Source organism: Littorina saxatilis, linkage group LG8, assembly GCF_037325665.1.
Source record: "Littorina saxatilis isolate snail1 linkage group LG8, US_GU_Lsax_2.0, whole genome shotgun sequence".
NCBI lineage: Eukaryota > Metazoa > Mollusca > Gastropoda > Littorinimorpha > Littorinidae > Littorina > Littorina saxatilis.
The window spans coordinates 29,133,459-29,148,203 of NC_090252.1; the positions used below are offsets into that span (position 1 = coordinate 29,133,459).

The 14,745-nt window shown below is 40.4% G+C and overlaps 1 protein-coding gene across 1 annotated transcript; it reads left to right on the forward strand.

Annotated features, from left to right (window-relative positions):
• The first annotated feature begins 432 nt into the window (after positions 1-432).
• Positions 433-5,777, forward strand: LOC138973235 (uncharacterized). The gene is made up of 3 exons (XM_070345954.1): positions 433-789; positions 1,217-4,881; positions 5,309-5,777. The coding sequence occupies exon 2, from the start codon at positions 2,183-2,185 to the stop codon at positions 4,481-4,483; it is 2,301 nt and encodes a 766-aa protein (XP_070202055.1). The 5' UTR covers positions 433-789; positions 1,217-2,182; the 3' UTR covers positions 4,484-4,881; positions 5,309-5,777.
• The last annotated feature ends 8,968 nt before the right edge of the window (positions 5,778-14,745 follow it).

Below are 14,745 nucleotides of genomic sequence, written 5' to 3' on the forward strand. Positions count from 1 at the left end.
GCCTTTGCTGTTTTGTCGGTTTCTTGTCTTGCTTGACGCTGGTCCGCAGTTTCGGCCGATCTGGCCCTGGCCTTTGCTCTTTTGTCGGTTTCTTGTCTGTCTTGACGCTGGTCCGCAGTTTCGGCCGATCTGGCTCTGGCCATCGCAAGCCGCTTTTTTGCTAGCTTGCTTCTTTCTGATTGCTTTTTTTTAGAAGGCATTTTGATAACTGAGTATCAACAACAATTTGTGCAATGAGCATTGAAGTTCATTTCGCACATATATTGAAACACCTGGCTTTCACTCGTTTATATACTCTCTCAAAAGAATATTCGGGACGCAACTTCAAAGTAAGAAAGAGAGCTACCGGGAAAACCTCTACGTCACAAATGGAACGAATGGAAAATCTCAGAAGGCGTTCGAATGTAAACATCCTGTTTGTGTCTTTGGGCATGTGTCACAAGCAGCTGTAATTATTTCGTATTATATGCAATCATTGCAAGCGCCTGTTCTTTGTGCTGTCGTTTACCTGCCAGGTGAGACAGCTAGCACTCGTAGTTTTCGTGCGGCACGGTTTTCTCTAAATTCTAGTGTAACGGGTGTATCTCAGGTGTGCTGTAGTGAGCAGTAAATTCAGTTGTGTGTCAGTTTTATTCATTCTTGCCGTAGCCGTTTACAGGGCTAGAAGTCTGCGTTCCAGACTGGAATCCGTTCTTCATTTGAACGTTACTTTTGCTTCCATAGAGCAAAAGGGAGCTGTCTTCATTTGACAGGGGAATTTCGCGTATGCTTTCATGCAACCAGGATGTGGTGCGTAATTCTTTTCTATTGTTTTCGGTGTAGTTTAGGCTGTTTGCGTGGTACATGTTTGTTGTTTTGTGTCTGTGCGTTTCTTATATGTTCAGGCTAGTCGGTCAGGTATTTCGTTTAAAGAAGGTTAGTTTTATTAGTATTGTTAGTTATGTTAGTTATCAATTTTGAATATGGTCTGTGCATTATGATAACTTGTGTATGTAAAAAGACGGAAAGCTATTTTCGTGTTACATGTTTGCATAACTTCTGCCAATTATTAAACATGTAATGAATTGGTAGAACGTTCATAACATATGAAGTATTTGTGCGAGTGTGTGAGAGTCATAGAGGCTTTGTCCATTCTTTCCTGCATTGGGTTTGATATATGGGAACGGATAAGCGATGTGAGTTAACCATGGACTAAGAGCAATGCTAACCATTTCAGGTTGCGGTTTTCTTGCCGAGGAGTGATGGAGATGATCCGCCAGCCCAGTCAAGCTAAGCCATTCTACTGTTGAGGGCTGCTATGGACTCGCTTCGCATGGAACTCGTTCTACAGCTGAGGGCTGCTATGGACTCACTTCGCCAGGAACTCATTCTGCGCTCGTGACGTCATTCGTCTTCGGGACATCTACACCCAGGATCTCCTTCACTTCAAGTCACTGTCAGACCTGCTGGACGGTAACTCTTCCGCTAAATCCGTCCCCTAAAAATAACTCATGCAGGAAGTGTAATTTCAGTGTATGATGGAGTGATAGCAAGAGGGTGTGTTTGCGAGGTAGAGATTTGATGTGAGTGAATGAGAGTAATTAGAGTGTAAACGTTAATTATCTTTGGCAAGGGATTGGGGTTATTTGATGTGTAAATGTGAGTTTTGAGTGCTTTGTTTTGTTCAAGAAACGTATAAACTTCATTTATTGTGATTTGTACCTTTTTACAGTTTGAGAGAGAGAAAATTCTGTGAGTTTGTGGATGACAGACTGCGCATATGTGTGTGTGCAGATGTGTGTGTGACAAATGGGGGCTCGTCCGGGATTAATGATTGGGATAGCTAGCTAGAAGTAGTGGGTCTATCCTAACTTTTCATCGTCACCTCAGATTTTTCTGTTTGCCTTCTGTTTTTCTGATATTGTTTTGTCTTGTTTTGTCATGTCTTTGTGATACCTGTTTATTGAATATCATTCGTGTGATAGCACTAGAGTTCATTACTTTTGTCACTACCGTCGTAACAGTGACAGAAGTCGGTGTTTTCCGCGCATAGTACTGCTATTCATTTTGCGAAAGAAAGCGTTCATTTGCAAAGCTTGTTTTTCCTTGTTCGGTATTTATTGGTGTCTAGCTCATTTCATTCAGAAGTACCATAAATACTTTTTCCTTTTTATTTCACTGTTTACTGAAGATAAAGATAAATATGTCCGCAAGGAAAACACGAAACGCGGCCCTGTCTAGTTTTTCTACGCCTGACCCGACTTTGTCTCTTTCCGGCCATGAGTTATCTACTCCGCCTACTCGTAGCGAAGTATTTTCTGAATCAGCTGGAAACTCGGTTAGTCTTAGTGCCGAGCATGAGCAGATTGCCGCTAGGGGCAGAGCGTTGGGTGTCCGTTCCGGTAATGCACTTGCCAGATTTGTGCAAGAAGAATTGGACCGTCTGCGCCATCAACAGCAGCAACAACAACGAGTGGGATTGGAGGCTCAGCTGCTAAAAGCTCAACTGGAAGAGGCAAGAAGGAAACAGGAGAGAGAAGAGGAAGAGGCTCGACTGAGACAAGAAGAGGCAAGAAGAAGACAGGAGAGAGAGGAAGAAGAGGCAAGAAGAAGACAGGAGAGAGAGGAAGAAGAGGCAAGAAGGAAACAGGAGAGAGAAGAGGAAGAAGCTCGACTGAGACAAGAAGAGACAAGAAGAAGACAGGAGAGAGAAGAGGAAGAATATACCCGACGTCAACGTTTGGCTGAGTTGGAGGAGGAGAGGATTCGGACACAGATAGCAAGGGCCCAGCGTGAAGAAACTGCTCATGTTCCCCATATCCGTCCAATAGAACCTGTCCGTCTAAAGATCGATCCTTTTGATACCACCAAAGAAGATTTGGATACTTTTCTAGGGCGATTTGAGAGAGCGGCATCCCTCAGTGGGTGGAACAGGGAACGAGACTGGGGAGCTAGGCTGGGGACACTTCTTAAAGGTTTTTCCTCAGAGGTTTACCTAGAATTGCCTGATGAGGACGCGCTAAAGTACGACAAAGTGGTGGAGACGCTACGTGGGGCTTTTCGTTGGACTGCTGACTCTTACCGCTCCAAGTTTCGTCAGGCTGTGAAAAAGGATGAAGAAACATTTCAGCAGCATGCTACTCGGCTGCGGATTTGGTTTGAACGGTGGAGAAAGGCAGCCAAGAAGGAGGAGACATACGAAGGAGTTCGAGACCTCATACTGATGGAGCACCTTCTCGACAGAGTATCTGGAGAACTTGCCGACTTCATCAGACAGAATGACCCCAGTACACTTTCTGAAGCTGCTGAACTAGCTGAGAGATTTGCATCGTCGAAACGGGCCAGGAAAAATCCAGTTACGGTCTTTGGTAAAGCATTGGGTCATCAGAAAGGACCAAGTAGCCCGAAGAAGGATGAAACTCCAGAACAACTTGCTGACTCTAAGCCATCTGGATTCAAGGGAAAATGTTTCAACTGCGGTCAGGAAGGTCACGCTAGAAGAAACTGTCCTCGTCTAACTTCGGTGAAAACCGTTGTCACTCTAGGAACGGTCACCTCAGGAACTGAACTGCCTGCTCTCTGTGATCCTTGCAGCCAACTGACCTACTCTCCTAGATGTACAGTGAAAGTCAATGGTTCTTCAGTATCTGCCCTGAGGGATACTGGAGCTGACGGGCTAGTGGTGGATTCGTCTCTTGTGCGAGATAACAAGCGCAGCGTTGGACGACAAACCATCCGACTTGCAGCCGGCAACGTTGAACGAGAGTGCCCAACTGTTGTGATTGACTTTGAATCGCCTTTCTTTTCAGGAAAGGCAATTGCTATTGTGGTGGAGGATCTTGCTCATCCTGTATTGATTGGAAATGCCATCCCGTTGCCTGATGGACAAACTCTTGAAGTTCCGGTGTACAGGGGGAAGGCATATCCTGTGAAGACATCTGTTGTCACCAGAGCACAGCATGCTCGAGAACAACAAGGACCCAAAACTCTTAAAATGAAGGACTCCGGACTGGGAGGTGTCACCCGAGATGAACTCATTCAGCTACAAGAGAACGACTCTACATTGGCACGCATTCGAGAGCTAGCGGCGGTTAGTAATTCTGTTCCCTCCAGGAAACATGGCCAAGTGAAGTTTTCCTGGAGGAAAGGAGTTCTGCAAAGGGATTTCTCATCAGGTGAAAATGTGTACCATCAGATAGTTGTACCAGAAGCCTTGAGACCTGGAATCCTTAAGCTGTCGCATGATGTACCAATAGCTGGCCATCTTGGTTCGAGGAGGACTCGAAATCGAGTGTGGAACTCTTTCTACTGGCCGGGAATGTGCGGTGACATCCGTCGATATGTACAATCCTGCGACGCTTGCCAGCGAGCTCTACCCAAGGGGAAAATTCCAAAATCACCATTTGGAAAGATGCCTCTGCTGGATGAACCATTCTCCTTCCGGATTCGTGCGATCCGAGGACGTGAAAACGTGGGAGCGGATTATTACAGCCGCGTTGGGTGAAGTTTTGTAACTTAACTGTTAGTTCAGTCTAACAAGGGGGGTGTGTCACAAGCAGCTGTAATTATTTCGTATTATATGCAATCATTGCAAGCGCCTGTTCTTTGTGCTGTCGTTTACCTGCCAGGTGAGACAGCTAGCACTCGTAGTTTTCGTGCGGCACGGTTTTCTCTAAATTCTAGTGTAACGGGTGTATCTCAGGTGTGCTGTAGTGAGCAGTAAATTCAGTTGTGTGTCAGTTTTATTCATTCTTGCCGTAGCCGTTTACAGGGCTAGAAGTCTGCGTTCCAGACTGGAATCCGTTCTTCATTTGAACGTTACTTTTGCTTCCATAGAGCAAAAGGGAGCTGTCTTCATTTGACAGGGGAATTTCGCGTATGCTTTCATGCAACCAGGATGTGGTGCGTAATTCTTTTCTATTGTTTTCGGTGTAGTTTAGGCTGTTTGCGTGGTACATGTTTGTTGTTTTGTGTCTGTGCGTTTCTTATATGTTCAGGCTAGTCGGTCAGGTATTTCGTTTAAAGAAGGTTAGTTTTATTAGTATTGTTAGTTATGTTAGTTATCAATTTTGAATATGGTCTGTGCATTATGATAACTTGTGTATGTAAAAAGACGGAAAGCTATTTTCGTGTTACATGTTTGCATAACTTCTGCCAATTATTAAACATGTAATGAATTGGTAGAACGTTCATAACATATGAAGTATTTGTGCGAGTGTGTGAGAGTCATAGAGGCTTTGTCCATTCTTTCCTGCATTGGGTTTGATATATGGGAACGGATAAGCGATGTGAGTTAACCATGGACTAAGAGCAATGCTAACCATTTCAGGTTGCGGTTTTCTTGCCGAGGAGTGATGGAGATGATCCGCCAGCCCAGTCAAGCTAAGCCATTCTACTGTTGAGGGCTGCTATGGACTCGCTTCGCATGGAACTCGTTCTACAGCTGAGGGCTGCTATGGACTCACTTCGCCAGGAACTCATTCTGCGCTCGTGACGTCATTCGTCTTCGGGACATCTACACCCAGGATCTCGCTTCACTTCAAGTCACTGTCAGACCTGCTGGACGGTAACTCTTCCGCTAAATCCGTCCCCTAAAAATAACTCATGCAGGAAGTGTAATTTCAGTGTATGATGGAGTGATAGCAAGAGGGTGTGTTTGCGAGGTAGAGATTTGATGTGAGTGAATGAGAGTAATTAGAGTGTAAACGTTAATTATCTTTGGCAAGGGATTGGGGTTATTTGATGTGTAAATGTGAGTTTTGAGTGCTTTGTTTTGTTCAAGAAACGTATAAACTTCATTTATTGTGATTTGTACCTTTTTACAGTTTGAGAGAGAGAAAATTCTGTGAGTTTGTGGATGACAGACTGCGCATATGTGTGTGTGCAGATGTGTGTGTGACAGCATGTTCACGTAATATTCCAGAGTATTCTTCCGACATCGCTACAATCTATTAAAATAGTCACAAATGGAACGAATGGAAAATCTTCGGGGTTGGTGTTGATGATGTAGGGCTAGTGGGAGTGGTAGTTGTGGAGTCGGCGGTGGTGGTGGGAATGGGGGTGGTGGTGGTGGGGGGGTCGGATCTGGGGATTGAAAGGAGGGGGGGGGGGGGCAAGTTTACTTTTTTTTTAGAAGAGCCAAGCCACAACTAAAAGTTTCTCTCTTCGGGGGGGGGGGGGGGGGGGGGGAGGCGGAGGAGGATTGGAGGGCTGGCAGCGCAGCGGCGGTGGTGGTCAGGTGCACATCTTCACAGTCACAGGAGTGCACATGCACGACATCGTCTTCCTGCCCCCTCCCTTCACTCGGAGCTTTGGCGATCACAGACAGACAGACACACACACACACACACACACACACACATACACACACACACAGACAGACACTCTCTTTTATCTAGCAGTTAAGCCCGGCTTCGCCCGGGAGTAAGCAGAGCCCTGTAGCAATTTAAGACGCTCGCTATCCCATTATCATTAGCTTTACCTCCTTTGTTTGGATACAAAAAAAGTTATCTCCCTTACCTTCTAGAAATTTCCGGAACTGTCCAGTTAATTTTTCATTCTTCATTTCTTCCCCTCATAGGAGCAATAGCAAGTCTCTAATATCACTGGCATGATGTGCTTGCTACAGGTGAACAGTAGGCACTGAACTGGTCTTGCACCATATAGGCTGTATTCAATAAATGGGAGGTCCATAATCTGAGAAAGGAAACAATGAATCAAGAAACTAAAACCCAGGTGCACATCTGCGGCACCTAGGGAGTGTACGTGCACACTATCTTGTTCCTGCCTCTTGCCATCTCAGAGGTATGGCGACCACAGACAGACACACACACACACACACAGACAGACAGACACTCTCTTAAAATATGTATAGATTATTAACCACATTAACTGACATTTTATACTGACTTTTTTGTACATTCTTAGTATCATTTTTGGGTTTTTTTTTTTACTTTGACTGTCAAAAATTTCACTTTGCCCTTAGATTTTTTTCCCTTTCTTCTTATTGCAAGTAAATAATGGATAAAACAATATGTGTTATTAACATATTGTTGTGTGTTCCTTTCTTGGACTTGGATTTTGATTTTGGTTCACTTTCATCAACTATTTCAAATTATTCTCAGTTGAGTTGCCTTTGGGGTTCCATGCTACATGCTCATCAATATCTATTTGTTCTGATGCTATTTTGCACTCTTGTTATTCTCATTACTGTTGGGGGAGTAACACTGGGAAATGTAACCAAAAAGATTAAGAGTTTGAAGGAAAGGAGTTCAAGTTTCTTGTTTAGAGAATTTTTTTCTGATTTGTATTTTTGACTTTGGCCTCAAAATATGTTTTCTTTTAATCCTAGTTTTGCATTGAATTAATAAATAAAGCAATTTATATTTATTAACCTGTTGTTCTGTGTTAGCTTTTTGACTTGAATGTTGACTGTGGTTCATTTTGATCAGATAAATCAAAGTATGCTTTGCCGAGTTGCTTTTTGGCTCACGAAGTGTAGCCTATGCGATGCTAACTTTTGTCTGTCTGTGCGTGCGTGTGTATGTATGTATGTCTGTGGTAGAAACTTTAACATTTGAAGACGTCATATTACATTGACGTCACATTATGACGTACGAGGGTTAGACGTCACGCGATGGAATTACTGAAAGTCTCGGTGATTGTTATTTTGAGCGGGCCGAGACTATTTGGCAGTCGTGTCCATGTAAGTAGGCTACATGCAGACAGACAGATCTAGATCTAGTGTCTCGCTTTCTTGCACAGTTTCACCTATGCTCTTTCTGTGTGTGTGTGTGTGTGTGTGTGTGTGTGTGTGTGTGTGTGTATGTATGTGTGTGTGTGTGTGTGTGTGACGGAGTGATTGAGTTTGTGTTACTGTTTGTCGATTTCTTACGTGAGCCTTGAAGGCTTCGCCTCTTGTTGGGTTCCATGTTACATCGGAGATGGTATTGCATAATCATCAATATCTATTTAGATAAAAGTAATTTGCACCATTTAAATTATCCACACTGTTTGGGGAGTGATACTGGTAAATGTTGATTAGGAAATGTTACAAAATATTAACAGATACTTTTATAGGAAAAACAGAATTGGTGTTGTTTTCTATTACAAAACTCACTTTAAAGTTTTTTTTATTAATTTTTTTTTCTTTCAAGTTTTACTTTGGGAGGGTGTTGAGAGTAGTTGTTGCAGCAAAACTGCATAGAACAATGTTAAAAAAGAGAGAAAAACTGACTTTAAGAGATGTTTTTAGTGTGATTTTTGTTTCCATGTTACACGCGTTATTTTGGTCATTTATGAACTTTGTCATAACTTTATGCACAAAGTTATAACTGGATTAGCTTTTTTTTTTACAACATCATGTGAAGAACATTTGTATCTTTCTATTTACATCTCATTTGAACTTTCTGGTGGGCATTTAATTTTTGACAACTATGTCACAGTATGAGACCCAGCTTTGGAGAATGACCCATTTACAAAGCCGGCCCAGCAGATTGTTGTAACAATTATCGACCAATTTCATTATTAAGTTGTGTTGGGAAGGTAATGGAGCGCTGTGTCCACAGCCATGTTTACACCTTTTTACAGCGAAATGATATATTAACACCGGCACAGTCAGGATTTATTCCTGGTGACTCTACCAGTTGTCAACTGGCTTCTATTTATGACGAGTTCTGTTTAAATTACGATATGGGAATTACCACTCAAGCTGTTTTTTGTGATGTGTCAAAGGCATTTGAAAAAGTCTGGCACAAAGGGTTATTATATAAACTGGAACTAGTAGGAATTAGAGGACAATTGTTGAAATGGTTTCACGATTATTTAACAAATCGCCACCAGGTTCTGTTCTAGGCCCCTTGCTATTCCTGATATATATTAACGACATTGTGAATGATACTGAATCTGTTATAAAGTTGTTTGCTGATGACACGAGCATGTCTATGTCCTTAGAAGATCCAACTAGACGAGCACAGATTTTGAACGCAGACCTATATAAAATTAATACCTGGGCAAAACAGTGGAAAGTTAAATTTAACGAAGCAAAAACGGAACTGTTAGACATATAACGTGATAATATACCAACCGAACCAATCATTTTTAATAATATTGTTTTGGAAAACGTGAACCAACATAAACACCTTGGCGTAATCTTGCAGAATGATTGTAAGTGGGACTTCCAAGTGAGAAGCATCATAAACAAGAAGGGCAAAGCCCATACGACTCACATGCTTGACCTTTACATGACATTGACCTTCAGCTAAACCTAGCAATGACATCATACACTAAGAACTGCTTTACACCTTTTTCCTACCAAAAAGGTCATGCAACACAAAACTGTTAATTCAAGACATAGGAAGTACAATGGTGCTTATTGGCTCTTTCTACCATGAGATATGGTCACTTTTAGTGGTTCACTACCTTATTTTGGTCACATTTCATAAGGGTCAAAGTGACCTTGACCTTGATCATATGTGACCAAATGTGTCTCATGATGAAAGCATAACATGTGCCCCACATAATTTTTAAGTTTGAAACAGTTATCTTCCATAGTTCAGGGTCAAGGTCACTTCAAAATATGTATACAATCCAACTTTGAAGAGCTCCTGTGACCTTGACCTTGAAGCAAGGTAAACCAAACTGGTATCAAAAGATGGGGCTTACTTTGCCCTATATATCATATATAGGTGAGGTATTAAATCTCAAAAACTTCAGAGAAAATGGGAAAAATGAAAAATAGCTGTTTTTTAGACAACATTTATGGCCCCTGCGACCTTGACCAAGATGCTATGTATGTTTTTTGGGGCCTTGTCATCATACACCATCTTGCCAAATTTGGTACTGATAGACTGAATAGTGTCCAAGAAATATCCAACGTTAAAGTTTTCCGGACGGACGGACGGACGACTCGGGTGAGTACATAGACTCACTTTTGCTTCGCATGTGAGTCAAAAAGGTCACCTTATTAATTAATTGTTTAAGATATTATAAATATAGATTAAATCGTAAAAGTCTGGAAACTATGTATAAATCTTTTGTTCTTCCACATTTTGACTACGCAGACATCATATGGGACAACTGCACAGAGTACTGGTCAACTGCACTCGAAAAACTACAATCATTTGGAAGCCATTCGGACTATAATCGGTGGTGTGCGCGGCACCAGCCACGAAAAACTGTATAAAGAAAGCGGATTTTGTAACCTAAAAGAAAGACGGAGCAGACACAAACTGATTTTATATTACAAGATGGTATATGGCAAATTCCCTCATTACTTATCAGATCTCTTGCCACCTTTAACTTCTGATGTTAACCCCTACCATCATAGAAGACCATTAGAAAGAAGAGTCCCCATGTGCAAAACTGAATTATACCGTCGATCTTTTATACCATCTACTACTGTCCTGTGGAACACCTTGCCAGACAACACCAAAACAACTAACTCAATCAGCGATTTCAAACGCTATTTATCTACTCCTGATTATAACGTACCTGCCTATTATTACTGTGGAAAAAGACTGGAAGAGATTCACCACTGCAGAATGCGCCTAAACATGAGTAATTTGAATTCTGACCTGTGTAAACGCCACCTACAGGGAAACCCACAGTGCGCTTGCGGCTACCCGAACGAAACAGCTGACCATTATTTGACACATTGTCCTTTGTACGTAGATGCTCGCCTGTCTACAATAAACGCACTTCCTGTTAATTACAGACATGTTGAAATATTGTTAAATGGTAGCGAAAACCTTTCTTTTTGCACCAACAAGCTTGTTTTTGAAAGTGTCCAATCGTTTATCCATGAATCTGGTCGTTTCTGTTGATTTGACTCAGTACCCATATTCATGCCAACAAACCTTATTTTATATGCATTTTTCAAATGTATATTTAGCGAGCTACTGCTTACTTGCCACAGGACTATGGTTTGTAATGTACTATGTATATTCTTATTTGTATGCGCTGCCAACTTCATCTTTTATATGTACCTACCGTTTTCTCCTCCGTTCTCCACCCTCCCCCCTCTTCCTCCTGCTAGCTTTTTATATTTAGTCAAGTTTTGACTAAATATTTTAACATCGAGGGGGAATCGAAACGAGGGTCGTGGTGTATGTGCGTGTGTCTGTGTGTGTGTGTGTGTGTGTCTGTGTGTGTGTGTAGAGCGATTCAGACTAAACTACTGGACCGATCTTTATGAAATTTGACATGAGAGTTCCTGTGTATGATATCCCCATACGTTTTTTTCATTTTTTTGATAAATGTCTTTGATGACGTCATATCCGGCTTTTCGTGAAAGTTGAGGCGGCACTGTCACGCTCTCATTTTTCAACCAAATTGGTTGAAATTTTGGTCAAGTAATCTTCGACGAAGCACGGACTTTGGTATTGCATTTCAGCTTGGTGGCTTAAAAATTAATTAATGACTTTGGTCATTAAAAATCTGAAAATTGTAAAAAAAAAAAATAAATTATAAAACGATCCAAATTTACGTTTATCTTATTTTCCGTCATTTGCTGATTCCAAAAACATATAAATATGTTATATTTGGATTAAAAACAAGCTCTGAAAATTAAAAATATAAAAATTATTATCAAATTTAAATTGTCGAAATCAATTTAAAAACACTTTTATCTTATTTCTTGTCGATTCCTGATTCCAAAAACATATAGATATGATATGTTTGGATTAAAAACACGCTCAGAAAGTTAAAACGAAGAGAGGTACAGAAAAGCGTGCTATCCTTCTCAGCGCAACTACTAAACCGCTCTTCTTGTCAATTTCACTGCCTTTGCCATGAGCGGTGGACTGACGATGCTACGAGTATACGATCTTGCTGAAAAATTGCGTTGCGTTCAGTTTCATTCTGTGAGTTCGACAGCTACTTGACTAAATGTTGTATTTTCGCCTTACGCGACTTGTTCTTATTCTTTCTGATTTACTTTAACTATGCTCTTCTTGTAGATAGTTCAACAATTGATAAGTAATGCTTGTCCGAAATCATATTTGCGTTATTTTCCTACCACGTAGGGCGCGTAGTATAAGCGTTTGCTTGAGTTCGTGTCCCTATTGTTTATCGTTGTATTTTTGTATCATGTTTGATTTAATAAAACATTGTTTAAACCAACACACGACAACAACCCAAAACTACACTTTACATGAATGGATGTGAACATATTAAATTTTGTATTCTATTTGTCATTAGGCAAAAAAAAAAAAAAAAAAAATAGGTGTGGTTACGGTAACATAGCCAAAAACAAGTCGCGTAAGGCGAAAATACAACATTTAGTCAAGTAGCTGTCGAACTCACAGAATGAAACTGAACGCAATGCAACGCAGCAAGACCGTATACTCGTAGCATCGTCAGTCCACCGCGCACGGCAAAGGCAGTGAAATTGACAAGAAGAGCGGGGTAGTACTTGCGCTGAGAAGGATAGCACGCTTTTCTGTACCACTCTTCGTTTTAACTTTCTGAGCGTGTTTTTAATCCAAACATATCATATCTATATGTTTTTGGAATCAGGAACCGGCCAGGAATAAGATGAAAGTGTTTTTAAATTGATTTGGACAATTTAATTTTGATAATAATTTTTATATTTTTAATTTTCAGAGCTTGTTTTTAATCCAAATATAACATATGTATATGTTTTTGGAATCAGAAAATGATGGGGAATAAGATGAACGTAAATTTGGATCGTTTTATAAAAAAATATTTTTTTTACAATTTTCAGATTTTTAATGACCAAAGTCATTAATTAATTTTTAAGCCACCAAGCTGAAATGCAATACCGAAGTCCGGGCTTCGTCGAAGATTACTTGACCAAAATTTCAACCAATTTGGTTGAAAAATGAGAGCGTGACAGTGCCGCCTCAACTTTCACGAAAAGCCGGATATGACGTCATAAAAGAGATTTATCGAAAAAATGAAAAAAACGTCTGGGGATTTCATACCCAGGAACTCTCATGTCAAATTTCAAAAAGATCGGTCCAGTAGTTTAGTCTGAATCGCTCTACACAACACATACACCACGACCCTCGTCTCGATTCCCCCCTCTACGTTAAAACATTTAGTCAAAACTTGACTAAATGTAACAAGTCGCGTAAGGCGAAAATACAATATTTAGTCAAGTAGCTGTCGAACTCACAGAATGAAACTGAACGCAACGCAACGCAGCAAGACCGTATACTCGTAGCATCGTCACTCCACCGCCCGTGGCAAAGGCAGTGCCCGTGGAATTGACAAGAAGAGCGGGGTATTCGTTGCGCTAAGAAGGATAGCACGCTTTTCTGTACCTCTCTTCGTTTTAACTTTCTGAGCGTGTTTTTAATCCAAACATATCATATCTATATATTTTTGGAATCAGGAACCGACAAGGAATAAGATGAAAGTGTTTTTAAATTGATTTCGAAAAAAAAATTTTGATAATAATTTTTATATATTTAATTTTCAGAGCTTGTTTTTAATCCGAATATAACATATTTATATGTTTTTGGAATCAGCAAATGATGGAGAATAAGATAAACGTAAATTTGGATCGTTTTATAAATGTTTATTTTTTTTTTACAATTTTCAGATTTTTAATGACCAAAGTCATTAATTAATTTTTAAGCCACCAAGCTGAAATGCAATACCGAACCCCGGGCTTCGTCGAAGAGTACTTGACCAAAATTTCAACCAATTTGGTTGAAAAATGAGGGCGTGACAGTGCCGCCTCAACTTTCACGAAAAGCCGGATATGACGTCATCAAAGACATTTATCAAAAAAATGAAAAAAACGTTCGGGGATTTCATACCCAGGAACTCTCATGTCAAATTTCATAAAGATCGGTCCAGTAGTTTAGTCTGAATCGCTCTACACACACACACACACGCACGCACACACACACGCACATACACCACGACCCTCGTTTCGATTCCCCCTCGATGTTAAAATATTTAGTCAAAACTTGACTAAATATAAAAATAGGGTAGGTAGGTAGACAATCACTTTTTTTTTTTAAACTTTTTTTTCTGATGTGTACAAATTAAACCTACTTGACAGGGAAATAAGTGTGCGACTCGGGCGCTTTCGCTTTCATTGCGTTTTTTGCACTCGTTTTTTTTATTTATTTATTTTTTTTTTGACAAATGTAATAAAAAGTTATAGGATCGGCCCCTAAAATTAGGGTAGGTCGGGTTACCGTAACCACACCTATTTTTTTTTTAGGCCTTATAGAACGTGTTGACAAACCACTTTCATGAATCCTTACCATGTCTTACAACTATGACATGTGCTATTAATGATCCTAAAAAACACATGAAATATTGTAGTGGCAGGCATGTACCTAAACTATTTTTAAATAGTAGCCTCTCTGTGCAACGAAGCAGTATTTTTGCTCGAAAACTATGATGGAAAGTGATCTTTCAGGTACTGGTACTTTGCAAGCTGATTTTTTGTTATACCGCCTTACTTAAAAACTTACTTTTCAATTACTGAATTGGTCGACAAGCTCTCTGAGCTCCGGTGAAAGGCAGTTGTCATTCTTGATAGATGCACAAGCGTTCTGCAATGAATAAAGCATGCAATTTAGAAGTGACAATGAATTTAAAAACAACAGAAGACATCAAGCATATATCAAAACAGAATTATGCTAGAGGGAAGAGAAAACAAATATATTGCACTGATCTTTTTGATGTGTTGATCTGACTTCAGTTCCTGCACCATTTTTAACTTTCCATGCATGATGTACATTCAAATCAATCAATGGTTCAGTTATATCACTTATCGGTTAT

Excerpts from the sequence above, each read along its gene's own strand:
- LOC138973235 (XM_070345954.1), top strand. The coding sequence starts at position 2,183 with ATGTCCGCAAGGAAAACACGAAACGCGGCCCTGTCTAGTTTTTCTACG.